This window comes from Cyrtonyx montezumae, unplaced genomic scaffold (genome assembly GCF_038088225.1).
Source record: "Cyrtonyx montezumae isolate F1298 unplaced genomic scaffold, pur_monq_1.0 scaffold_21, whole genome shotgun sequence".
In the NCBI taxonomy this organism is placed as follows: Eukaryota; Metazoa; Chordata; class Aves; order Galliformes; family Odontophoridae; genus Cyrtonyx; species Cyrtonyx montezumae.
Window position 1 is genome coordinate 3360748 of NW_027071948.1, and position 26958 is coordinate 3387705.

Consider the following 26958-nt stretch of genomic DNA (forward strand, 5'->3'; position numbering starts at 1 on the left):
GGAAAACATGATTCAAAGCCAATCAAAAACAAACAGAAACAAACAAGCAAGCATGAATGCGTGTATAGATGTAATAAATATCGCAGAGCACATTTGTCTTTTTCCCCAAGTCAGTAAGGATAAAGTAATAGCCAACACCACAACATCAGCCTTCTGCAAGGAAAACATGGATGTCAGCAGAACACCTGCAAGCCAACTGAAGATAAAGCATTTGCACTGTCAGCCAGCCACAACTTGCTTCCAGTTCTACGCAGCCAAATCAAACGCTCTTCAAATTCACAACTTTGACCTAAATAAGCACCACAGCATGAAAAGCTTCTTTAGAAGTAGGATGTCAAGAAACTTTAAAATAGAAAATAAAATAAGAGAAAAGGTTTTCATTGGTCAAGTTTAAAAATTGTCTTCCTTTAGCCAATCATAGTCTGTCCCTTTGAGCCAATCAAAAATACACCTTTAGGTTTGTCCTTACTTAACACAGCCCAGCTGAGTAGCAAAAACTTATAGGAACAGATGGCCGTGAGATGCATTCTGAGGGTTGGGCAAAGGGAAGCAAAATTACTAAGGAGAAGGACAACCATGGAAAACTTAGGGCGGGCAAAGGAACTTATTAATGCTCAGCCATCCTCCTCTATCTTCAGGAATCACACTGTCCTCTCCAGCTCTGTGTCGTTCAGGTGTCCTGTAATTACTGTCTTCTATCTTCTGTTTCTGACCTGGAAAATGCCATCACAACATCCTCAGCACCTGTAATAGAGACAGAAAAATGTGTGCCATGATTACTTCCATTCAAGAACAGTAGAGAGATGCAGCTTCTAAACTGTCATCCTGTACATCCATAAAATCAACAGCAAAGGAAAGAGCAAAGAGAGAACAGAAGGTGGTGTTTTCTTATTTTTGATCTGGAACTGCAGCTTACCTTTGCTAAGCAATGTTTTTGGTTTTTTTTTTTCCCAAAACATAAAGAAATCTTTTCCAGAAGAGTTCAGTGTGTGGACCCAGTTCTTCAATTCTCTTCTTCAACTGAGGCCATCAACTACATAACTGCCATCAAAACTCACGTGCCCTAATGTGCTGTTACCTTCCTGTGAACCTTCTCCAAAGTCTTCCATCATCTTTTAAGTGGGCACTTATAGCAGGAAGCCCTGAACAGCTGCAGAATCATGTCTGATAAAGGCTTGTAAAGAGCATTCCATGCTAAGCTCTCATCCTTCAAAAAACATAACGAGATATTCAGAAAAAAAGAGAAAAAACAGTTTTCTAGACTTCCTGAATATAGAGCATGGTTTAACAAATACTAAAGAGAAACTTCTGCAGGACAATAGGGAAATAATACACCACGTGGCAGTGTCAAATCAGTGTTTTAAATCACTCTCTCTCATCTAGACAAGAACTGGAAAAGAACCCTGAAGGGTTGACTGCAATGTCTTTCAGTTCTGGTAAAAATTTGATCCCCAGCAAAGTCAGATAAAAGTAAATGCTCTCTTTCATCTGTAGATCCTCTAACAGCATTTATTTAATCAATTAGAAAATATGATGAAACCTCCAGTCACTGTCTATGTAATTTCTAAAAATCAAATGATCTGAGACACTTAAGTGCAACAGATGACTCAAAATGACCATTTTAGCCTTCATTAATTAATTTGGTCTGCCTGGGATAATTTTGTTTAATAAGGTTTTCCTCAAAGCCTCTATTAAAGGATTAGACAACCAAGTAGTAAATGCTATGAGCAATGCTGACTGCCTGTGCTACTCAGATCACTGGTGAGCTTTGCAGATATCTTTTACCAGGGTTTGGAAAGTTCAGATTCAGCTTGGATGGAGCATCAGCACATGAAGCTCTCCAGAACCTTCCACTGCAGCACATCCAGCAGCAGATTTCAGCTCTGTGCCCCAAGCAACTTCACCTGTACACCTTCACCCAAGGTAAAGGAGGACATCATCTGTTACAGCTGTATGAATGGAAGCCAGAAAGTCAGTTCTCAGTTTAGTTTTCTCTAATTTGCTGTTTAGTGGCAATACAGAAGGAAGAAGGGACTTAAAAGAGATAGAGAAGGTTATTAATTCCCTCTGCTAATACCCTTAAAAACTAGATCAATGCTTATGGAATGTGTCTACATATATTTTTATACTCTTAACAATTTATTTGTTTTAGGTACTCAAAGGAAGAAATATTAAGGACCTACTGGTAATTTGTTTTTCATATGCAGGACCCACATTTTCTAGAACTACATCAAAAACTGCTGCGGTGCTCCCTTGCCAACACACAGAAGCCCTGCAGCCTTCTCCCTTTTCATCTCCTCCACAAACTGTTTTTTCCTTGATCAAAACATTAATGGCATGCAGTGCCAGAATCCAGCTCTGAATTAACAAGTTGCCACGATGATATTTTTTCCTCCAAGACCATAAATACAGCAGCCACTAGCCTCTACAGGAAAAGGATTTGGCTTCTGACAATGCTGAAAAAACAAGCCTGTGCCAAAGAGAGGGAGTACTGATATCGAAATCATTAGCAAAGCAAGTGCACACGAAGCACAGCCTATGCCTCTGCATTGTGTATGCATCCCCTTTCAAGCTGCAGAGGCTTTGCTATGTGAGCCCAGAGCAGCTGGAGCAGCCTAGCAACAGCAACATCAGCAGTGACGTCGCACAGGCATGGAGATGAGCTGGATTATCTAACAGATGTTGATTGTTTTGCTGACATCTCCCCTTCTCTACAGGCTAAATACAAACAAAATCATTCTTACGGGCACTCTCGTGAATTTCACATCGAAATATCATTCCCTATTGACTGTGCAGCCCCACAAACCCAGCAGGCAGCACTCCTGCTGCCCCGAGCAAGCCCAGCTCTCGGTGCTGCTCTCTGCACAGCTTGCTGTGCTGACTGAACAGCAGTTGGAAACACATGATGAGCAGAAATAGCTTTCGGCAAAGGACGCTGGGAATTCCGCACTTCGTTTTGGCTTTACAACCAAAATAGCTGTGACCAAAGCACAGGTTCTCACTTCAGCAGCTCCTGTTCTTGTTTTCTGGGCCCATGTGGCACACCCTCAACGCCAGTGACACTGTCAGCATGAGCTGGTAACGTGCCACGTGCCTGGACTCAACAGGAGTACACAAGCACAGATTGCCAATACAATCTGAAAGCAGAAGTCAAATTATAAAATCATGTCCTATTTGGAAGGATAAAGCAAGATTACTGTAAAGAATACAGCATAAAAACGTGGAAAATGCTTCAATGCCTATAGCATTACTGCATTATTACTACACGCATCCTAAATGACAATGGAGATCAGTGGGATGGAGAACAAGTCTGAAATTCAAGGCTGCAATCTTTCATAACCAAAGCTAACAGCACACTAAGCTACTGAGGTATTCCTGCTTTGTCACTGATGTAATTACAATAATTGTAGTTTTAAAGTTGCCTGAATTTCAGAAGAAAGCACCTTGGAGGTTTTTTGCCCCACACAAGACCGGTGAAGAATGGATTTTATGCGTAACTCTGAGCAGTGCTATTTCCAGCTCCTCAGAACCTCTCACTGTTGTAACAGAAGAACCAATGGTTTCATTTGCAGGAAATACATGCAAACTACCATATGCAAGAGCCTCAGGGGACCACGTTACGAAGGACCATCTGATTCATCAAATAAATGATAATGCCTTCAAGGTAGACTGATGAGCAGCTAGGTAATCCCAAGGCACAGCACCATCAGCAATCTGCTGGCACACTTCACCCCCTATCAACTCCAGTATAAACACTAAGGTTCCAGCAAGTGAGTTTGTCAAGTATTTTGAGTTCCTCAAAGAGAAGGCACTGTACAGTTTTGAGACGCACATCTAGGGGTATTTCAGTGACCCGAAAGCAGAATGAAAAGCTTCTCTGCTGAATAATAACTGTAAACAACTAAAAGTGCACTCTGCAACTGAAAGGGGCACTCTTCCAGGAGCCTCTTGGTATGACAGCATTTCTGAAGGTACCTTGTAGCCAAAAAACAAACCCTGAGTGACATTTCTCTAGAAGTCCACCACATTTCTCAGCACAAGAGCGGGTTTTGTTCACATCCAGTCCTGAAAGCCAGGGGTAAATGAAACCCATGGAGCAAGGCTGCTCATTAAGCACTTCTATAGCCACTTGTGCTCATGTACAAATACAAACATGCCCAGAGAATGGAGAACGGGTTTCTATGCAGTGAAAGGAAAGCAGGGATTAAAGCACTAATTAATAAGGCCTCTGCAACAGTCTCACTCAGCTCCCACAGCGGATGTTTTCTTTCTAATCAAGTAAAAAACTGAAAAACCAGAGCACAGGTTATAAAGTTAAGCTGCACATTGCCAGAAGTCTGCAACTAAGACAATAGGACTGTGGGCCACGTTTACTCTTTGCACATCCTCCACTGAGCTCTGCACTTCCAGTAATTAATGTATGGAACAATGCAGAAGGTACACATATACCCAACGTGCACCCTGTGGATTCTATACATACAACTCCTCTCTGCATAACCTCTCCTCTTCTGGGCATGCATTTCTACACTGAAATAGGAACTGCATGTACCCAGCAGAATATCTGTCATCCTTAAGAAGCAAAGCATTCATTGCCTCAAACTTTCGGACACAAAAATGCTTTTCCCACCTCTGCCTTACACCTCCACACTCTCATCCCTCCTACAGGAGGCAAGATGTTACCTGCAACTGCTAAGTCCAAGTGTTCTTGAAATGATGTACAGACACATAGAACTGATTTGTTTGCAGCCACCTGCAAAATTCATAAACCTGAACAGCTTTCACAGATCAGAAACGTAAATGCGTTATGAATGTCAGAAGGACGTCAAATAGAAAAAAAATCTATCTATATATATATATGCATCTTTGCTTTCCCCAAATATACTTTCCTTTAATCACCATCCAGCAATTGCCTTCTAAACATGAACTCTTCTGTGAAACTCTCAGTATTAATATCCTGCTTGTCTGGCATTCTAAAAATACAGCATGTGCTGCTGAGAGGAGGAACACAGCGAGACAAGCATGGTGTTCAAAAGGAAGGAATCACTCTGTGCTGAGAAGAGCTCTGATATATCTTGATTTCTCCACCACTATCTGATATGTCAGGGCTGCAGTCCCCCTGTTAACTCCACGAGCAGCCTAGATTCATTTTTAATACCCAACCATCCAGTGAACATGCCTAGCCCAGCCGAGGTGTGTGCCTGCATCTCAGCGCTGCCCTCCCTACGGGACTGGCTTTCTTCAAGAACCAGCATGACACTCCTGTTGCTATAGGAACAACAGAGCTGTAATCACCAAGGTCTTAGTATAATTCACATATCAGGCTTACTAGCTGCATAGCTTCCATTTGCAGATAGACCACAGAGCAGTGACTTCAGGCAGCCAAGTGCCAGTCTACCATTTAGCAATTTCAGTAACTGAGAAGCAGGATTGGGTTTTTTTTCCCCTCCCAGGTGTTTCTGTGTACTTCACTTCCTGAGAAGTGTCTTGCTTGTGTTAAAAATAGATAAGCAAGCTTTAATTTCATCATTTCAAGCTCAAGAAATCTAATGAGGCTGAGCTGCTCTAGTTGATGCTGCAATGCAGGGAAGAAGTCTAACAAGCAGCATCTTGGAACAGCTCCTGAACAATTCCTCCCCTCCGGCACAGGCACTGTTTGCAGAGGAATGGCTTCAGGTTCCTCAGTTATTCCTGGAGCCATGAAAACCAAACAACAACAAAAGCCTCAGGGGGCAGCTAAAAGCCAGTCTTTCAGTGAAGAAAAGCACCATATATTTTGCACTTCCATTAACAGAAATGATCCAAAAATAAAATGGTTGTAACGTTACGTCGGTGACGTGGTACGAAGGGTCAGGCTGTTGATTAACATTTAATTTCTGTATTAAATACTTCAGGGGAGAGCTGGAGTAAAAAGAAGTATTTTAAGTCTGAAATATTTATTATAGTCATTCAAGATTTGCAGGTGTTGCTCTGCAAAAGTGAAGTTTGGAACACATTCTAGATAGAACTGCACCTATTTCTATTAGCTATCTGCTGGGATACCACAGATATGAGCCACAATGAGCCATTGCTCATTGCTCTGATCTACACAAACATCCAGCAATGCGATCAGCTCAACTTGGAGGGGAATGTTCTCTGCCCTGTGCCCTGTCACACAGCTGCAGCTATGCCCTGGACTCATCGGTTGCAGAGTGACTTCCTGTGGTCAAACAGATTCAGCTAAGGGCTGACACATCTCTATCAAAAGCAGCAGGGAGCACCGTGCAGCGACCAGCTCAGCAGCCTCACCTCATGTGATCACTGAGGGAACACTGCTCTTCTAAGACAGTATGCCATGGATACACAACAAGGAAAAAAATTAGACAGTGATGTACTCATAAAGCTGAAGACCATCCACCTACATTCCTAATGAAAACAACAGAACTTTCTGCATATGTGCATCCAGACTGCAGCATGATTGATGCACAGAAGCATGCAGATCCCCACCAGAGCTATCAGGGCCAAGAAGATCATTTCGTTTTTGGCAAAGAAAAGAGTACAAAATAGCTTTCTGCCCTGTGTGTGTCTGTTGGAGAAAAAGCCCTTTAAAGATTGGTGGGCTGAGAGCAATTGGTCCTTTTACTGGAAGGAAACACTGTAAAATCCACTAAGCTAGTAATGCTCTGCAAGTAACTCCTTAACAACACACCTCCTAGATGGTGTGTGAGGCAGACTGCATAAAGACCAAAAAAATCCTTCAAAGGAGACCCAGTGAAAAAAATAGATAAGTAGGGAAGAAAACTCCTTTAAGCAACCTTGAAGACAAAGCATTAAAGTGCCACAGTGCTCGGTCTTGGGACAGGGCTTTTCAGTGCAAGACAACGCCATCTAGTGGAGAAGGAATCTCCCTTTAGATGGCAAATTGGCCGCCGATGGAATTTTTCCCTTCTATTTTTGGTAGCTTCATGATCAATCGAAGCAACAGTTCACCTACACTACCTTACAGCCACAGGGTCCTGGCAGCTGCTGGTGATTCTCAATAAAGAAAAGTCATGGAAGAAAATGAGCAAAGAGCAGCATTAACATAACTATTACAAACCTGCAGAGATTTTCTGGGGATCAAAGTCCTGAGCAATAAATTATAGTTGCTCACACCTTTACAGTGTGCTGCAGCTTCACCCTCCTCCATCTGGTTAGGTTTCCTCGTTACAATTTTTCTTCGTGCTAAGCTCCAGTTCATTTGGAAAGATGGCATATCTGGTTATGGAAAGGACCGATGGCTTTTTCCACCTCTCTGATGAATTATTTTCTTCCTTTGTTCTGTTTTCTTATAGCAAGAAAAGCCTTTATGGTGAGGCCAACAGTTATAATTAAACTGGGGAGGATTGAAGGTGGATCGCAGGGTCAAATCACACAAGAAAGACAGCAGCATCTCAGATCAGATCAAAGTGAGCATTAACATGGAGGATTTCACCTCCCTAGGGAAGCAGTCTAAAGAATTCTCAAGGACTTATAGAAAATGATGACAGAGAAATCATTTGGCATCTGTACAAGTATGGAACAAAGACAACTCTATACTCTGTTCAAAAAGTTCTTACATTTCCTGTATTGCATGATTATGGAGACCAGAAAAACAATTAACTGTTGATCTATTGATCTCTCTTTTGATTCTATTTAAAATTTATGTCAATACTCATTTTTTCAGCTGCAAGTTTATGGCCTGTATCAGAAAGAGCAGAAAGAGCATCCTTTGGGGGTTCTTCTTAATGTTATCTTAACAGACTGAAAGCAACCAGAAGCACAGCACTTTGAGCTTTTTCTACAACACCACAACAGGAATTCTAAAGGACTCCAACCACATTAGAATAAAGTCTCCAAAGCCCTCTGAAATGAAAACAGTTGGCTAATTTTACAGATAACAAAACCAGACAGCTTAGACAAGGAAGTTAGATTAAGATGTTTAGGAACACAGCTGTACAAGTATCTCTGTCCCCTGGCTGGACTCTTGTTTTTAGTATCACTTCTTTGCCAAAGTTGAGACCATTCAGCATACTTTTTTTTTTTCTTAACTGTGTGAAGTGAAACTGTTTTAGGGATAAAGTTCACAAATGCCAACTGCTGAAGGCAGCATCAGAGCTGTCTGGTAGTGAAGGCAGTTGTTCTTATCTCAATGTCTTCCTCAGTTTTTGAGGAGAAACTGGAAAATTTTCACTTGAGACTGGCAGTAAAGTTTAGGAATTCTGAGCCAAAATACACAAGTATATCTATCTGCATCAATCCCCCAGCTACGTGAGGAATGAATGCATGCTTAGAACTGAAGTGCAAGTCTGTACAGGTTTTCTAATGCTTTTCTAAATGTCTCAGATCTATATTAAATTTCTGCTTAACTGAGTTGAGCACAGGAAAAAAATTTTCCTCCCAAACCAAACCCACATATGAATGTGATCTGGCATTGGGCCTATGAAGGGAAAAAAACCCACCACGCAGATAGAAGCATTCAGTTCAGAACAGATCTGCAGCTACAGGATAACACCACAGAATTATTTACCAAGACTTCTGTAAAGAATTCACAAAAGCAACACCTACTTCATCTCCTTAATAGGAATCTAAACTAACCCAATTAAAATAACACTGTACAGCAACTATAAAAATAGTTCATTAAACAGCTCATAGTTTACCAGAACAAGTATGGAAGCATTACAGCAGCAGTTATCTCTGTCTGTACCATGTCTCAAGTCTGAGTCCTGTTGAACATTGCACTCCAGCTCTCCTCCAAAGATGAGAGCAGAAAACAAACCTCAAATTGCAGGATGGGTTTAAACTGGAAGCGTATCATTACACAAAGATAGGACCCTAAATTTAGCATCTTCTGAAACTCTCCTCACAGATGAAATAAACACAAAGGAAACAAACCCAGTACTCACCCTGATCAATTGAGTGCTGAGGCAGCTGGCTAAGTTGGCTATTCACTACACCTGCATACGTGCGCAAGAACTCTTCTTCACTAGCAGTCAGCTGAAAGTGCAAAGAGTTGGTCAGCAAAAAGGAAAACAAGGCTCAAGACATCTCTGACTTTCCAACAGGAAACATCAGAGTTACTTCTGCTTTCATCTTCAACCATTTGAGCTAACAACTATTCACAAATTATAATACCAGCAAGGCTACAGCTGCACACTGGTACATCCCACATTCATTGAGAGATCCAAAGTCACTTTAAAACAGTTGCCTTATTTTCCTGGTTTCACAATAGTGAAAATTTTTGCCAGAAATAATCAGATGTTCAGATTTAGATTCAAGCATCACAAGCTCCGATTGTATTTAATCACAGGATAACAGCTATGACAAAACAAGTCAGTAATAAAGCCAGACTGTCACCTATCCATCTTAGTGAGCACTATCCCAGTTAGAAAATTACACCTGGAAAGCCACAAAGCACAGCCTGTGACAGCATCTTACGTTTGATCCCATCTTCCTCAGCATGAGCAGGACTCTCACTTTCTGCTGAATGTACATCTCCTCCGGACTCTTTCCGGGGACGCCCTCACGGTTCATTCCCCTCCTGCCAGCTCCTGGATTTCCTAGAGATGTGATAAGATCAGAAAAAGACAAATCACAACAGGTAATGGGGTATAATAGGAACAACAGGTAAGTTTAATTCCTAAACCATTTTTCACCAGCAGGGAGAACACTTACTGACTACAAGTGTGAGGAATCACAAGCTTCATCAGAGAAATCCTTGAAAGAATCTAAATAATTTAATTGGGCCACATTCAACCCAGAGAATGAAAGAGGCTGATGTTCAGATCCTGCTAGCTCATTATCTGCTGTTACGTTACTGCAGAAGTAGAGAAAGAGCAATCTGACTCTAGATGAAAGAATTACTCTGACAGAGGAACCTGTGTTTTTGTTTCTCCCCCCATAAATAACGACAGCCAACATGAAAACAGGATGCAGAATGCACAGCCACAAAGCTCATGCTGGATAAATAAAAGCAGATTCAATGCTAACTCTCAAGCCTGAGGTGTTTTTTGTTTTTAATTAAGAAAACCAACAACCTCAACACACCTATGGTTTAAGAATGGAAGTTATGTAGAATATCTACCAATAGGTGGCACTACACACAAGCACCAAGAAAATGCCACTGCTGTTTTTATGCTAGCTGGGGAGATCCATACATTTCGGCATCCCACTACATCACTACATCATTGATTTGCAGGAAATACATATAATTATTCATGGTTTTCCAGCATAAATAAATAAAAGACTTGAAGTCTATTATCTATCAAGTATTTTAAAAGAGGTGATGTAATGTTCCCATTTAAATCTGGTTCTTCTAAAGCAAGTTTCAACCAAGATGGATTCACCCTGACCTTACATTTAACAGGAAGAATAAAAAAAACATTAAACCTGCCCATCCTACTTGACAAAGGTAGGAGCAACACGGGTGGGGAGAACTCAGCACAAGACAAAAGCAACATATGTATAAAGGTGTTAAAGAAAGATTACAGAGCAACAGTACTTTATTTACTGCTCAATCAGACTGGGTCAAAGTCCCAGCAACCACAGCTTTTCCTATCTGACAACTGAAGAAGGACAAAAACCTTAAAACAATATTGAGGCTGGAAAACACCTCTCAGTTGCTCTTATATGCAGATGCCCTTAGGAAGATGAACACTACCCACCGTATATTGTGCAATTACATCAGGACATTTCCACAACCACTTGCAAAACCGGTCTATGCTCTAAAACAATACAATCCACCTTTATGGATGAAGGATTGGAAAGCCTTACTGAAGTCCTTACCCACTTGGCTTTCCCAAGAAAGTTAAATTAACATGCCACACATCACGCAACACAACCCCACGTACCTGCTTCTAAAAACCTCAGAAGATCAGATAATCCACGTGCTCACTCCCAACTAACTGCCAGATTGGGAAAAAGAGGTATGAGGAAGCAGCCCTGTGGAAACAAAAAAAGCAAAACATTACAGGAACATACAAAGTTGAGACCCAGGAAAGAAAAAAACCAAAACTTTAACCAATTCCTTTTACAGCACAGTTTGCTTTATACTGCTGTGTAGCCAAAATTCCTAACAGCAAAGCTTTGTCTGGAGTTTGTAGGTCCTTTCTTATATTTAAGTTTTTTTTTTAAAGGTAAACCCATTCTACATCTGCAAGACTCATACCCTGTACATACCAGTGACACTCCCAGTCACTAGAGAATGGGAGGCATTCAGGCTTTGCAGTCCTTAAGAAGCTTTAAGCATAAAAGCCAGCTCCCTGAAAAAGCCAATAGAAGTAGTGACATGTAATTTCTTCTAGATTAAAAAAAAAAAAAACAGGAGTAGCTTACCAAAGATCTGAGGAGAACTATGGAGAAATGGAAAGCATGGTGACTTCAACCAAAATTACTGCTTTCAGCTATGCGTGTTACATGAATATAGTAATTACACAATTGGTATTTGAATGCTGGGCTAGAAAGTCCTCTGCACAGAATGCTGCAGACCAACCTCAGTGTTCAGCCAGCAACAGCTAACAGCCACATGTTCTCATTTCTTTCTTTTGGACTTGTGACATACATCTGACACATCTCACCACTGACATTGGGTACCAAGGCTCAAGAAGAGTGTACAGCTCTTACTGTCCATCATGTTATCCTGTAAGACAAATGATTCAAGCTCACAAATGCAGTGGTAGTTCAAATCCATCCTCTGTAACCATAGAATGGCTTGGGTTGGAAGGGACCTGAGGGGTCCCTCTGCCATAGGCAGGGTTATGTGCTATGAAATCACAGAAGGACTCAGGACAGCATCACTGCTAGAATCACCTATTAATTACCATAGGCTGCTGTACTTAAGTATCTGATTAGGGAAGATGCACATACTCAATTTATTATCAAATTCCAGTTTACACTTTTTAAACATACTCTTTTTTTTTTTAATTCTTTTAAAAAGTCATTATGTAAAAGCAGAGCTAAATTACATTTCCTCTGTGGCTGTTCACCACCCCGTGCAGGTGTCATTACCAGCAGAGAAACAAGGAAGGGGGAGCTCCAGCCACTCAATGCTCTGTACACCAGATTCATCAGAGAAAAAGGCTGCATTCAAAACACTGCTAGCTTCACCCAGATGTTCTCCACAGCAGCTCTAACAAGTGCTGGAGGCAGCTGAGCTTCAGTGTTTTATCCTTTGAAAGAATCATTTCACCCCTCCAGGAGAGAAATCTCCTGATCTATCTCAACCATTCCTTGTTAATTAGCTCTCACTGTTTTTGCCCTCTAAATATGCAGTCCAGAGACGTATCATCTACAGCACTGACAGGAGCATTTGCACTCACTAATTGCTGTTCTCATTCCTATACACCTCAAAGTAACCCCAAACAGTGTGCAGATATGCAGCACAGACCTGTGAGAATTCCTTCCTAAAGGGAAAGATGAGCACATGGGAACTAACCACTTCAGAGCTGTGTAACATCCTACTCACTGCAACAGTATTTATGGTTGCCATTAAAACCCTCCAATCCTCCCCTAAATCACTAATAACAGTTGTTGTGCATTTGTTGTACTTAACACCAACACAAATTAGGACATGAAGATCAAATGTTGTCCTAGCCATGTAAACTCAGAGGAACTGAGCAAATCCATGGGCAGATCACCACTCCTGCACGCCGTATCTTGAGAGCTTCTCTGCTAACCCATAGCATGAGTGCTCTGCACGACATGCACCTTCACTGCAGGAGGTCCAAGATGCCCAACTGAGTCCAATACATCACATCAGTACTTTTTCTCTAATGCACAAGGGCAAAACTACAAGACCCAGTGATCTTCCTGCACCAACCAATTCCTATTATCAACATCAGCTCACACATCCAATATTTTCAGTTATACACCAACACTTCCACGTTCATCTCTAACAAATCCTAAGAAATAAGATCTAAAAATATTTTGCAACTGTGCATTTTAGGGGTGGGAGGGAAGAAGTGCAAAATATGAGAAAGAGCAAGACAGCTGAGGAACAGCTGAATCATCACTATTACTATCTCTCGAGTCGCAGCAGACCTGCCTGCTGCACAGCAATCCAGCCAGAGTCCTCCTCAGCTGTGGTTAATTCTTCCTCTCAGTTACAATTACCCTCTGCTTGCCCATACCTACGTTGTGCTCCTGCCCCTGCTCATTCTGCCAGCTCAGCTCTGCCTCGCTGTCCCTCTGTCTCCACAAGTGCTGTAAAGAATGAGAAAATCCCTGAAAGACAAAATACTGATCCGTGTGATCCCAAGCAGGGAGATGAGAAAACGCAAAGCGTTATACACCGGACTGAAGGAATTTCCACAGCATTAATAGAGCATGAATGCTGATCATTCAAGAGAATGAACGAGGTATGAATCTAGGATAACCTAATCTAGAAATAAATGTAGGTTGTCAGACACATTTCCCTTTCAGTTAAAAAAGATTGAACTGGATCAGTAACAACTTCAACCTAAACTTTCTGGAGAAGAGAAAGTGCCTTTCATGCTCAGTAAGCAGAACACAAAACCATCCAGAAGCCCCATTACACTTTCATTGATACTTACTGGTCTAAGCCAAGAAATACAGGGGTCTCAGCTCAATTCCTGGCAGTTAAACCCTGAATAACTACTGCTAAAGAGATGGTGCAAGGTGATGAAGCCATCAGTACACGCTGTTCTACCGACCTGGAACTGGTCTCTCTGGATATGACTGTTTTGCAAGGTGAACAGTGAAGTTCAGTACCTCATCCATCTGGCAGATAAGAACTTCTTCCTCTCTCCTGAAAAAGATTGGGCTGTGCATTTCAAATGCTGTCCTTTAGGCTACAACAATTGCATCTCCCACTGTGTTAAATGACTCAATCCTCCACACTGGTCCCGACGCATCCAGCATGCTGTGAAATGGACATAACTGGGTCACCTCATTTTTTCCTGCTTGGCATGCATGGGGAATGAAACTTGGTTCTCATTTATATTTAATATGATTCACAAGACAGAATAATGAATGAGGAAGACCCATATATTACATCCAAAGCTGCCAGCCCAGCTTTGTCAAAGTGACAAATTTGGGTTTAAAAATCACGGTCTCCTTTGCCCAAGCAGTGAACCATCAGAAAAGCAGCCCCATCCCCAGCTCTGCCTGCAGAAGGGCTGGGTGAGCATCACAGGAATGCTCTCTGCTTGGCAAGGCCCAACATGCGCACTGGGCAGAGCCCTGCATGCCTGACATCCCTGCTCCCATCCCTCTCTGCCTACCCAGCCCATTCATTCAGCAGACACAAGCCCTTACGAAAGGGAGACTTGAAATACCACCTCTTTCACTGAAGGAGGATTGAAATTGCACTTTCTAGCAAGGCAGTAAATAGGGATGAGTAAAATGGGTTTATTTTAGAACCAGCAGATGTGTGTGCACCTGAAAAGTCAGGCTACTTTGTGGGTACGTTGCCAAGATAGAGGAGGATTAAGTATTAACTTTCCTGCTAATGGAAAGGATGCTCCCTCGTCTGTCCACACTGCTCATGGCCATGCAAACTTCAGCATGAAAAGAAAAAAATCCCTCTCAAAAGCAAATGGAAGAACCACACAGGTTCAACCTCTAACCCTGCACACAACTGTACAGTAACAGAGAGAAAAAATATTACTTTTCCAGCTAGCCATTTCCCATCCTTCTCCTAACCAGATTCAGAACATCAGTGGCACTGTTTACATGTTTCAAAAAGCAGAGACAGGAGAACTCCGGACACAAACTCAGCTGAACAGCTCTGTTTTATGAACAGATGGAAACAGCTCCTAAGGAAACTCAGGCTCTCTGGCCAGAGCTGCTCTGACTGAGCTCTTTCAGTCAAGGAGGATTCCAGCACACAGAGACCGACCAGGACCGATTTATAACCATTTCCCTTGCTTCCACCTCCTCTTCTACCAACTCAAATCTTGGAAGGGCTTTTCTTCTGGGCACCACTGCAGAGAGGTTTATTATAAAGAATGTCTCAAGTCCTGACACCCCCGCCTTCTTTATTTTTCCCTTTTTTAAAATGAACCAAAGGACATTTCACATCCCAACAGAAAAAAAAAATATCAGATTTCAGAAATGAGCGTTTGTAAAATTGGCACAAAGGAAGTCAGTCCAGCACCCTGCTTCATCTTAAAGGCCATGCTTTCCTCATGCAACACCAGCAAAAAAAACCCACGTGAGCTTTTGTTCGTTCCTGTTAGTTATTTCTCCCAACACTTCTCTAACACCGACATTCTTAACATCCCCACCCCACTGCTATGGGAGGAAGCAAAGTGGAACTGAGCAGTCTGCACAGACCGAGGGCAAAGAAGGCAGTAAAGCACCAGTAACTGTGAGCAATATTTTACATATTCAGTCTTAATAATTCAGGGTACTTAGAGCAGCCATCTGGCAAGCTCTTTAAGATGTAGGTTACAGCTGACTACCTTTTCAATATGCTGCATTTTTTTCTAGTTACAACCAAACTGAATCCAACAGTTTCTAGTTCAGCTACAGGAACAGCTTTTTCTTCAGTCTGCCTGGTTGTGTCCGAGGCAGTGAAAAACCTCAGTTATTGGGAAGGGATTATAAAGGCTCAGATAAGAAGTTACAGTGAACAAACCCAACCACTGGAGGTTTCATTTGCACTGCACAAATGGAGTAAACAGCTGGCACGAGGAGGACCCTTTAACTCTCTCTGATATCATTACCCAAGGTGAAGCTGCTAGCTCCCACCACCACACCGAGTACTCAGTGCTTAAAATACGGTCATACTGGGAAATTCAAAGTGCAAAGGGATGCAGCACCTTGTTAGTTCAATTGCTGTTTCCCAGAGAGCAGCCTGAGCACTGGAAACCTTCCAAGCTGGAGCCCAAAACCTCAAGTCAGGAAGCAGAGTCTGCAAAATCCTGCTCCCAATTTTCCTCTAATTCTATCTGACTCATGACCTTCAGTCGCAGGCAGCTGGAGGCTGGATTAATTTCCATCTCCAGAGGGATATGGCAAGGAAGAATTCATAACAGCTACCTATTTATAGGTGAACAGTAAGAGCTCAAGTATTTGTCTATTTTTGTCTTATTGTTTCGAATTCAGTATTATCTTCTACTTTATCACAGAACCTGAATCCCTGCGTCAGATTTCAGTCCATTTCCAGCTGGAGCTCCAATGATAGATTCACATCTCTTAAATGTTAAGACTTTGATTATAGACAAAACCACTGCAGTCCTCCCTCTTCAAGAAGAAGAGGAAACAGCCCAAACCACTGCTGCAGTTTAATGAAGATACTCTCAGAATCAATGCTCAAGCTGCCATCCTGCTTTATAATCACCATTTTTATGAAATTACTGCCCATCTCCTGACCTTCAGGCACACACAAACCAGATTCACACTGACTGCCTTACCACAGCAGCAGACCTGAATGCAGAAGACATCTCTCACACCTCATGCAGTTAAAAGAGGTGGTACAGGATTTTTGACAGTCAACTTGAAGCCTCTGAAATTAAGAGTTATTAACAGCACCAAAACCTTAGAAGATTTCCATTTCTGAGGTATTCATACTTCAAAAAGAAGTTTGCCAAAAACTCTTTAGAAAGTTAACACAGCGATAACAGTTAACACTCGAGTTTTATCCCAAGCCAAAGAAACAACTTTTAAGAAGCATTGCAATACTTTACTTCAGCCAAGATGATCTTCAACAGCTGAAATGAAGAGTGCTGCTCCTGTCCTGATCACCTGCACCTCTGAGGCTCCTGCACCTTATTTATAACAAAGCTACAGACCTTCTAAACAGGAAAGCAGGCCACGATGACAGAGAGCTAATGACTTTAACTACTGGGTATCCCAAACAACAGAATCATGGCAGTAAAAACTGTTACGCATCCGTCATCAAGACAAAGCAATGCTTTCCATGGAACTCTACAAATATTCTAGCTTTTCTGAAAAATGAGCTTACAACAGGCCCACAACCTGAGATGCCTGAAGACATTGGTTTCGTCTTCATAGTTTGAACCTGAATCAAACTAGTGACAGTAAGTGCCAGAAATGAGTAACAATTTTATCAATACTTTACCAGAATCAAAATATTTTCCATATAAAAATGGATTAAAATGAGAGAGGCATGCTACACATATCAGAAAAAAAATATATGCCCGTATAATGTCCCCATCAATAAAGCACTGTATTTTTGGGCTATTAGTTACAGACACCAAGGTCAGACTGTAGCATGTGTCTGCCCTGTGTTCACTTCAGAACAGCCCCAAGGGCAATGCACAAACATGTACGTGGAGCACAAGGAGCATCCAGACCAACAATTGTGGTCATATCACCTTCTTGTAAACTCAGCCAGCATTACGACTGCAGTTGCGTTTTCAAAGAAGCTCTGTAAGAAGTCATAACACCAAACTTGCAATCTTCTGAAGACTTACAGATCATCAGCAATGTAACTGGGTTTTCCTGAAGACTGCCATTAACATTACAGGAACCAAACTCAACAGGCTATAAAGCAACTTAACTCATGGGACACAACACCCCAGCCATAAATGCTGAAATAATTAGTTGACCAGAGAATCAATAAATTGGCTCAGTCCCCCAGTGAACCTAAAATAAGTCAACATGTCCCTCTCCTGTGCAATGGAGTGGTCCGAAACCAGAACACACAGAACCCCAGTAGGTATCTGTAAGCAGTTAAAATAACAACCATATTTAACTTCAATTTACGAGTCTGCAGTAACAGCCCACAAAACCCAGAAGTGCCATATTTGGAGTCAAGCTGCCTGTGGTCCAGTGACCAAGTTCTCAGCAGCTTAAGCACACTGCATTGTTCTGTTTAACCAGAAATGGCAGAGATGGTGAGCAATGCCTACTGCAAGGGTTTCTCTGCACTGTTCCTCTTGCTGAAGCACCATTATATTTACAAGCAGTCCTTTGGTACTCATCAGCATAGTATCTTCCCACAGACACCTGGCATATTTGAGATAGCTTTCAATCCAAAACGTGACTTACATAGCCCTGTAATTTGTATGGATGTCTGAACACCATTAATGACAGATTGTATGCATTTTACACTGAGGAGAACTACAGCTCTTTTATAGCAGATTATGGTTAACTGGATTTCTTTTGGTAAAGCAATTAAAATGTGAGCTGTTATTAGGCTGGTGACTAGCATCTTAATGTTTTGCAATACTGAAGCAAAATACAGTGTCAGGACCAAGGACACTTTGAGATTAATAGCTGTTGACTACCAACATTGCCTAACAATTCTGGCTTCATACATCAATATTCGCTGTAAAACACTGATGAATATACCCCTTCCAGCACCTACTCACCTCGCCCTTCACGTGGAAAGAAGAAAAATAAAAAACAAAACAAAGAAGTGCTTTCAGTTGTGAACCTACACAGCTTAGCTTTTTAAGCCATTTGAAGAGCTATTTCATTAATACATCCCATTTAAAGTCAAGGATTAATGGCTATTTGCCTAATACAAATATGATCCCTGTGATCACATGCTTTTCAATATCCAGAGCACAGAACCTTTGTCTCCTCAGTCACCTGGTAACATCAATAATATCACTGGAGAATATGAACAAGAGACCTGCGCTCCTAGGATCTTCATGAAAGAATGCCAGTGAGAGCTTTCCTTAATAGCTTCTACTAGCTCAGTCTATAGGACTCTTCATCCAAGCACACAAAAAGGGATTTTGTTACCTCCTTTAGGTCACCAAAGATGGAGAGAGGACAAATGCAGAAAAAAAACAAACTGTCAATTTTAAGACAGAATGTTAATGTTCATAAACTTAAAATTAATTCTTAGGTACAAAGCAACTTCACTGCTGACATTTTGCTACCTGTAGTTTTTGTTAAAGTGAGTTTACAAGCAAGGAACTCTTGCTTCCAAGGGACTTCCTATTTCTCAGGAACAGAGATGCAATTTCCTTCCTCCCTAGCCACAATTTTGCACATACAGTTAATTATATTAGCCCTAAACTGTGAAATAATTCTGCATGAGGTCACTGTCTGAAAGCAGGAATCACTCTTTTGCACTCCCCCACTGTCATACACACAGGCTGGAGAGGAGCACACACTGACTGTGGGTTCTCTAAGGCTGTGTGAGTGTGAAACCCCACTCAGGGCTGGAGCAGCCTACCCCAGAGCACCACGGTAACCAAGAACCACAACCTGATAGCACTCGTTTTAAAGGCACCCAACCTGAGCCTACTGGAAAACTGAATGCACAACTGCCTGGCAAGTTTCACTTATTCAGAGTTCAGCACTTAAAACTGATGGCTTCGTAATATCATACACGTAAGGAGACAAAGAAGTTCCTTCTACCAAGAACATGGGTATCATGCAGATGCAATAAAACATACTGTGCCTAATCCAACTCCCACTGTATGAATACTAACAGAAGGTGTTAGCACAGGGACCATCAAAAACAACACCGAAGACCAGAAAGATTCTTCTGCAAGTTAAAAACAGTGTGAGATTTCACACTTCTGAGAGCTTCCCTGAGGAGAATACAGCATGCAGCAGGCACCAACTGAAGACATAATGGGGCAAAGGGAATCACTGACTGCGAAGACACACTTCTGCCCCTTCCAAATTGTTACTGCAATCACAGCACATCCTTACTGGCATCAACAGAAGGAAGCAGCTTGTGGAAGTTACATGAAAAAAATCACAGCTACTAAGAACAACGAAATGGATGCACTAAAAACAAAGTGCCAAAACTGTATTTCTTCACACATGTGCACCATTACACAAAGAATTTTATTTAAGGATTAAAGCATCTTTTGTAAAAGCTAGTGAACTGAGAATCATGGCAGAAAAATGCGAGAAAAGTACTGCAAAATGCTGAATGTGATTTGTGAAAGTTATATCCTGCAGCTGGTGATTAATACTCAGCGATAAAAGTCCTCCTAAAAAAATGACACTTCTGACCTCTGGAGTTAAGCAAACACTTTCCCAAATTCCACATAAACCAACGAGTATTATTTGGCATCTACATGCATTCCTGCCAAAAAAAGCAGCTAAGCTGATGTGAATGCTCCTACTTTTCTCCCTTTGGCATCAACTCTTACAGTTAATTATATTTCAAGTGGGTTACTGCTGATCGCTTCTGCATCAACATCCACTTTCCACATTTACCTTCAAGCCTGATAACACCCCCCTGGACCAACTGAGCAAGCCACCAAGACACTGAAATCACTGACAATCCATGTAAGACACAGCACAAACGATTTCAATCCAATGATTACAGCAGCAGATGTCAGAGAGCAGTGGAACTGCACGATTCCCCTCTCAGTTGTACAGGAGGCCTCCATTGGTAATTCACTTCAAGTTGCTTCAGCCTCTACACCACCACTCTACAGAAACTCTGCTGCAAAGATTTAGGTCACATTTCCTTCGGTGTACATGGGTGTGTGCACACGTACACTTTGTTAAAACTCAAAGAAATTAATTAAGAGCTCCTCACTGACTTCAGTGTGCATTGAATCAAGAGCTAGACGAGCTCAAACACAAAACAATTACACTTAATTAAACATCGCAACGTTCTTGGGAATTAGTCAACTCATTTTTATGGAAGGAGAAATTGAGTCAAAGTTTCAGAGCTTGCTCATGGTCACACAGAGCTGATTACTTAAGTTGCTTCTATTTTTGTTACTTACGTTCATAGCACATTGAGAGAGTAGGTTCTAAAAATCAAATATACTCTTGGTCCAAATACATGCAGGAAATCGAACATCTTGAGTGCAGCAGGATTCACTGGCTACATTTCGCTCCCAATCAACAGGATTCCACCAGCCCAAGGAAACAAAGCTTTTAGACCTCTTTCTATATCATTTTAACTCCAGATGGGACTTTTGGGCATTACGGTTTGCTTTTGAAACACAGGTTCAGATGTGATGTTGTGTGAAACATGAAGGATGGTTACTGAAGAGCAGAAGGACTGCCAGCTTTCTTAAATTCAAACTGGCATTTCAACTATACATAAACACTGCTATATTCTATCAAATCAGCATTAGAGAGCAGAAACCAATAATTCCCTTTCCTCCTTTTTAGGAGCATTTGTTACATAGCTCTCCCCCAACACTGTCTCCAGACAAATCTGTCTTAAGAGTATTCCACTCATTCAATTACCAACTGAAGTCCCTCATTTGTCTGATCTTCGACTTCTTCTCACCTATCAGAGCAAAATCAACTGTCTTACTGCTTTCCTTTTTTGTCCAATTGAAGACACAGGGGAAAAAGAACTGGAGCTTCATCCATTCTTTAGAGACAGAACAACATGAGAACAGTAGCAAAGTACTGGGGTTTGTTTTCCTACATGAAGTTAGGTTTGTCAGTACCAAGATTTTTGTTCAATTTTAAACTTAGGAGTACAGTTTCCCCCACATATGTACAACCAGGGCTATCAGACCACCACCATTTCTTTGGGTGTGGTACAAGTAACAAAATATTGTCTGTACACTAGTTCACATCTTCACTGCATATCAACTCATGACTAGTCCAGGGCTAGTCACATACTGGTGTGCTTGCAAGGCTTCTTAGGAATCAAATGAATACTTTTCCAGCAAATCTGGTCACTCTAACTGGAAACAACCTGTGATTATTTCAAAACAGAATGTAGAGATTAGGTATCGTTAATAGGAATTGTGTACAGCTTCTGCTTAGATGGTTTAAGAGAGAAGGACCAAAACAAAATAATTTACTAAAAATCCTGAAGGCATACATTAGATACAAATGATAAATGTGCTGCAGAGAAAAAAATAAATCTCTCCTATTAAGCTATTACAAATAGGTATCTCCAAATTAGCAGCTCCCAAAGCAAGTCATCAACCCTCAGCAGTGGTTGCACCTCATCCAGTACACATGCTTTTTGGGTTTTGGAACACACAAGTACAAACTGATTCCTGTACAGATGACAGAAGCTTTAATTAGTATTGTGAGCAAATAAATATCCCCCTCTGCTCACACACCTCCAATGTCTGTGCAATACATAGAGCTACACACAACTGCAAATGGGCACTCAGGTGAGGTACAGCAGGGCTACACCTGATGTGAAAGCACTGCCCGGCCTCCTGTCAACTGAGACCATTTCCTCAGCATCCTCCCAGCTGGATGCCAAGGAACACTGAAAGCACTTGTGTTAACTTGTCGTAATTCCTCCTGCAATGCTTCAAATGAGATAAACCAATGCTATGCTAACTGAAGCACTTGTGGGTAAGTGAGGAAGCTTCATTCAATCGCTACCAGTTAACTTTTTGGAGTGGCCTTTGCTCCGTGGTTCACCCAGTCCTGCAGGTTTCCTTGCAGCGTTTCACTCTCACACTGCACCACATCAACTAAAAGAGCACTCAAATCACCTCAACAATTCTAAGGTGTATAGAAGAAGCTGCCAGTTCATGCCAAGACACCAGAACTATGGTTTAAGGGATGATGCATTCTCAGCTAATGCCGATGTGAAACAACTCCAGTGTTTCTGAAGTACACCCTTCAGTATTTTCCATCTGATTCCATTTGTAATTTTTGACATGAGTGAAAAACCTGGGTTTACAAAAGATATGAACTTCAGCTTTGTCTGCCCTCAACCTAAAGGTTTCCTTCTTCCAAAAGAAAGTTCTTTTAAGTACGCAGTTAGCCTCATTCTCATCATTTCACATCACTTTCTCCTTCAGCAAGCTACCTTGTATCACACACGAGCTCTAAAAATAACAAAGGCAAAAGGAGTTGACAGCTTGAGTGTTCAGTGACCAGTGACAAATAAGCAGAAAATCTGGACTTTGTAATATTCTCTTTTTAAAGCTGATGTTCCTCAAATACTCCAAAGATGTGATCATCATTGTAGCAGAGTCAAGCTGGTGGAGAAACCTAAGCAAGCACACCTAACATCCCTCCTGTGTCTGGCCTGGTGGCTTTTATTAACTACTGCATCTGCAGAATGTCTTCCTCTCGTCCCACAGAGCATCAAAGCTTACTTTGTTAAATGCACCAAAGATGAGGAATGGTCAAATAAAAGATGATATACAACAGAACAAAACATCCCCTTCTCGAGGGGAGAGAAAACAAACGTCAGTGTGCAAGTCAAATGCTCCCTGATGAAGGGCATCTGGATATTATGCACAAACTCTCAGCTCTTGTCTGCTTTCGAGTGTGCAATTGCATTCTGATTTGGAAACTGATGCTGCTCATGCAGCTTTCCAAGACAGACAGAACTACTACCAGCCTGCAGATACTGCCCATCCTCACGCCTAGAAGAAAGTTAAGAGTGCTGCTTCAGATGCTCCAGAAGAGCAGAGACACCGCTTGGCATCAGGGCAGAAATGACCTGCAGATGAAGCCCCATTCAACTGGTGCTGGCCCCGAGGTGACAGTCAGGCACGGGGGGGCTGTCGGAGCCCCCGCGGAGGTGACACCATCAAACCCACCGCCCCCAGCACGCGCTGATGAGGGAATTAATTCACGCAGCCATTTCTGGGCTAGAACCCAGCCGCCCTGAGCCAGGGTGCCACATGACGTAAGGGATGATGCCAGAAAACGAGCAGGGCACCTCCCGTACCTGTGCGCAGAGGCCACGGCCTCGCAGCGCCCGCCCGCTCCGCAGGTGCCCAAGGCCGGGCCCGGGGGTGCGGCCCCACACCGGGCCGGGGACACGAGGGGGCTCGAGAGCCGGCGGGAGGCCCGGGGCGGCGGGCGGCAGGGTGAGAGCCTTTGTTCCCGGCCGGGCGCCGCGCACAAAGGGCGGCCGCGCTCACCTGAGTGCGGGGCCGGGCCGGCCCCGGCGGTGCTGCGGTGCGGGCGGCGGCGGGCGCGGGCGAGCGGAGCCGTGCGGAGCAGAGAGGAGCGGCCGCCTCCTCCGTCGTGACTCACCGCGGCGGCCCGACGAGGCAGGGAGGGACGGAGGGAGGCGCCTGGGCGGCTCCGGGGGAGGGACCCGCCGCGTCCCCGCGCCCAGGGCAGCGGCGGCGCCGCAGGCACCACCCGAGAGCCGGCCGGGAGGAAGGGGCGGGGCTGCCGGGGGGCGGGGCCAGGCGGAGCAATGGGCGGGGACTGTCGAAAAGGGGCGGGACATGACTAAGAAATGGGCGGGACATGAGGAAAGGGGGCGGGGCCTCCCGCGGCCGTAGGTACCGCGCTCGGCTCCGGGCGCTCACCTCGACGAGGGTCCTTCGGAGCCGTCCCCGCAGTGACGCGGTGCCACACGTCCCCGGGAGCTCACGCATTCCCTCTAGCTGTCCCGTGCACCGTTCCGGTGTAACAGACAAATCACGTTCATGTTTACGCCAGGTACGTGGCCGCTTTCCAACAGTGCTACGCTAAGTCTGTAAAGACACTGCAAAATTCAAACTCAAGCTAATCCAGCAAACGCAGAAACTGCTATCTTCCGAGACCCTTCAGCTAGGACAAATACCCACTCGCCTGTTCCAGCACTACCGGAGGTCCTATCTGAAGTCCTGACAAAGTAATCCTTCCCTCGTGCAGACTGAAGCAGAGTAAAAGCACAGCGACCTCGGGGAGGAAACAGGGATAACTGAAGATGAACCACGGCGGTGGCACTCTGTTATTATCACCCGTCCGCATTTCCTCTCCCTGCAGAGCTGAACGGGAACACTGCCTCCCTCTAATTCCTACCAGTGGGGACAGCAAGCACACAAAGCCTTTTTATCTAAGTGTTATTTACTAAAAGGCATCTGTTTTCTGCTTGGTATTTAACTTAATTGCATAAAAACAGTCACAGCAATGAAATAGTGGCACTTCCTTTAACAGCTTGCTACTTAATGACATCAAAGCTGGATGCCACTGAAATCCATACCCCACTGCCAGTTAATGAAGGTCTTAACATGAAAGCCTATGCAAAGAGCAAACCCAGGCTGCTGACAGGAACAGAAATGGTGCAAATACGCTGGGATCTGAGATCACTAGCACATACCCGCAGCACAGCAGGCAGTAATGATAATTAATTATTTAAGAAAAGAACACAGGAACACCAGCATAAGCTGAAAAAATATGCAGGAGCATCGCTCTGGGATCCTCCAGCTGGATTACCGTTAATTAGCACAGTACATGAGTCTGAGGGAAACTTCCAAGAGCATCTCATGGTAGCAGAAGCAGACAGTTAAGCCATCATCATCCACAGCTCTGCAATATTATTAGTTAGCTTCATGATAGGATCATGGACAAAACACAATTTCACAACAAAGTATTGTTTGGCTTTCTTGTTCTAATTTAATTCTAATTTAGCTGGCTGACTGTACAACAGTATAACACAATCTTATATAGCATCAGTTTAACATATGGTATCAATTTTTGCATAGATACTATATAGCCCTCTCTACCCTTCCATAATTTTATTTTCTTAAAACAACCAAGTTCAGATCAGCTTCTGACTCACCTTATTTTGCTACCAACAAGCTTATTGCAAGTTTTCCTTTCAAGCAAGGTCACATCTCATCACTGTACTGGTCACTTTTATTGTCACCCATCAAAGAACATGATGGGTGCTCCAGAGACCTCTGAACTCCTAACTCTGAAAAAGATTTAGTAGAATACTATTCATAGAATTGTTCCTGCTGGAAGGGACCTTTAAAAGTCACATTTCCCCACAATGAACATCTACAGTGAGATCAGACTGCTCAGCCTGGCCTTCATGTTCCCTGGGAACACATAGATGTTAAAAAACAGAAGACACAAGTGCACTGCATTACCTTAACCATCAACACCCCGCTTTATGGGAACCAAAGAGCAGATGAGCAGGGTTACAAAGCCTCCTTATCTGAAGGCTTAGTTTTCCTTGTATTGTAAAACTGTTGGATGTTACGTTGTGAAAATCCAACAGATTAAATGGACTTTTCAATAGCTTCTAATCACTTTCTCTATTTAATGAGGCTGATGTTAGTTCTAATAAGCCACAACTTCACAAAACCTTCTCCCCTGAATCTCTGCTTGAGTTAGAAAATATACTTTCTACTCACACTTTCTCTGATCTCCAATTCTCTTAATCAGCTTTGAAATTAATTTGAGATTCCTCCACAGTACAGCTGCTTCCAGCCTCCAAGTTCCTCTGCATTTGTTGGCATCTCCCTCTCATTAAGGGCCTGCAGCAGCATCTGTACACACAAGCCTTGCTTTCATTATTCATCTGACTTAACCATGCAACAGTAATGAAAAACTGTTACTCTCAAAGATGTGTATGGTACCAAACAAAGGAATTGTTTTCCATTTGAAGTCTTTTTTTCTTTTGTTAATCTTTTATACTTCAGACTTAGGCTGACAATACCTGTCTGTCCAAATCATCCTGTTGCAGAAACAGTTCGGCAGCTCCTGAGAATTTAATGCAGCTCCACCACTCACTCATATTTTTTCACACGTTGGACACTGTAGGGGCAGAAGGAGGTCCACAACAGTAGGTTGAAATTCCCATGACTAGTGCCTAGCTCAAATTGTGTCTATCCCAGGTAATTAAATAAACAGTTCATCTGCCTGAGTTGCCATATTCAATTTTCAAGGAGGCACGGTCACAGATTTTAAAGGCATGAACAAAACAGCCCTTTAATGTAAAAAGGAAAAAAAAAGCTAGAACTTGCATCTTTCTTGTTAATCCAGGTTTCATTTGTACAGTGCAAAAACCTTCTCAGCTCCACACTTTATTCCCAGCCAGAACTATTCCTCCATTATACTTGGTATTCACAAAGTTGCAAAGTACACCTTTATACGATAACAACATTACAGAGCTTAAAATCAGGCTCCATCTTAACAAGGATATTAACTGAATAAACAAAAGGAAAGAGTTTTACCCAGACATTAACACTCTGTTGCACTGGATTTTGCAGGCAGCTCTGCCTGTGGGTTTTCAATACATCGATGATCACTACTGACCCACTTTTGGAAGCACACTGAAAACACAATCTTAAACATTACCAAGCAGCAAACTACTACGACAAGATAGAAACATCCATGATCAGAACTTGATTTTAAAAAGAAATCTGCAATTAA

At 42.6% G+C, this 26958-nt stretch overlaps 1 protein-coding gene across 2 annotated transcripts; it reads right to left on the reverse strand.

The window, feature by feature from the left end:
• Positions 1-592: 592 nt before the first annotated feature.
• On the reverse strand, positions 593-25440 carry CTNNBIP1 (catenin beta interacting protein 1). 2 transcript variants are annotated; one of them, XM_065738032.1, is made up of 5 exons: positions 25358-25440; positions 10845-10935; positions 9433-9554; positions 8901-8991; positions 593-744 (listed from the first exon to the last, which is right to left on the reverse strand). In XM_065738032.1, the coding sequence occupies exons 3-5, from the start codon at positions 9526-9528 to the stop codon at positions 686-688; spliced, it is 246 nt and encodes an 81-aa protein (XP_065594104.1). In that variant the 5' UTR covers positions 9529-9554; positions 10845-10935; positions 25358-25440; the 3' UTR covers positions 593-685. The 2 variants fall into 2 exon arrangements, with proteins under 2 accessions (XP_065594104.1, XP_065594103.1); XM_065738031.1 differs by lacking the exon at positions 25358-25440 and adding an exon at positions 23721-23912.
• Between the last annotated feature and the right edge of the window lie 1518 nt (positions 25441-26958).

Excerpts from the sequence above, each read along its gene's own strand:
- CTNNBIP1 (XM_065738032.1), bottom strand. The coding sequence starts at position 9,528 with ATGAACCGTGAGGGCGTCCCCGGAAAGAGTCCGGAGGAGATGTACATT. Across the intron at positions 8,992-9,432 it reads TGAGGAAGATGGGATCAAAC|CTGACTGCTAGTGAAGAAGA; the intron begins GTAAGATGCTGT and ends TTGCACTTTCAG. Across the intron at positions 745-8,900 it reads TCAGCACTCAATTGATCAGG|GTGCTGAGGATGTTGTGATG; the intron begins GTGAGTACTGGG and ends TCTCTATTACAG.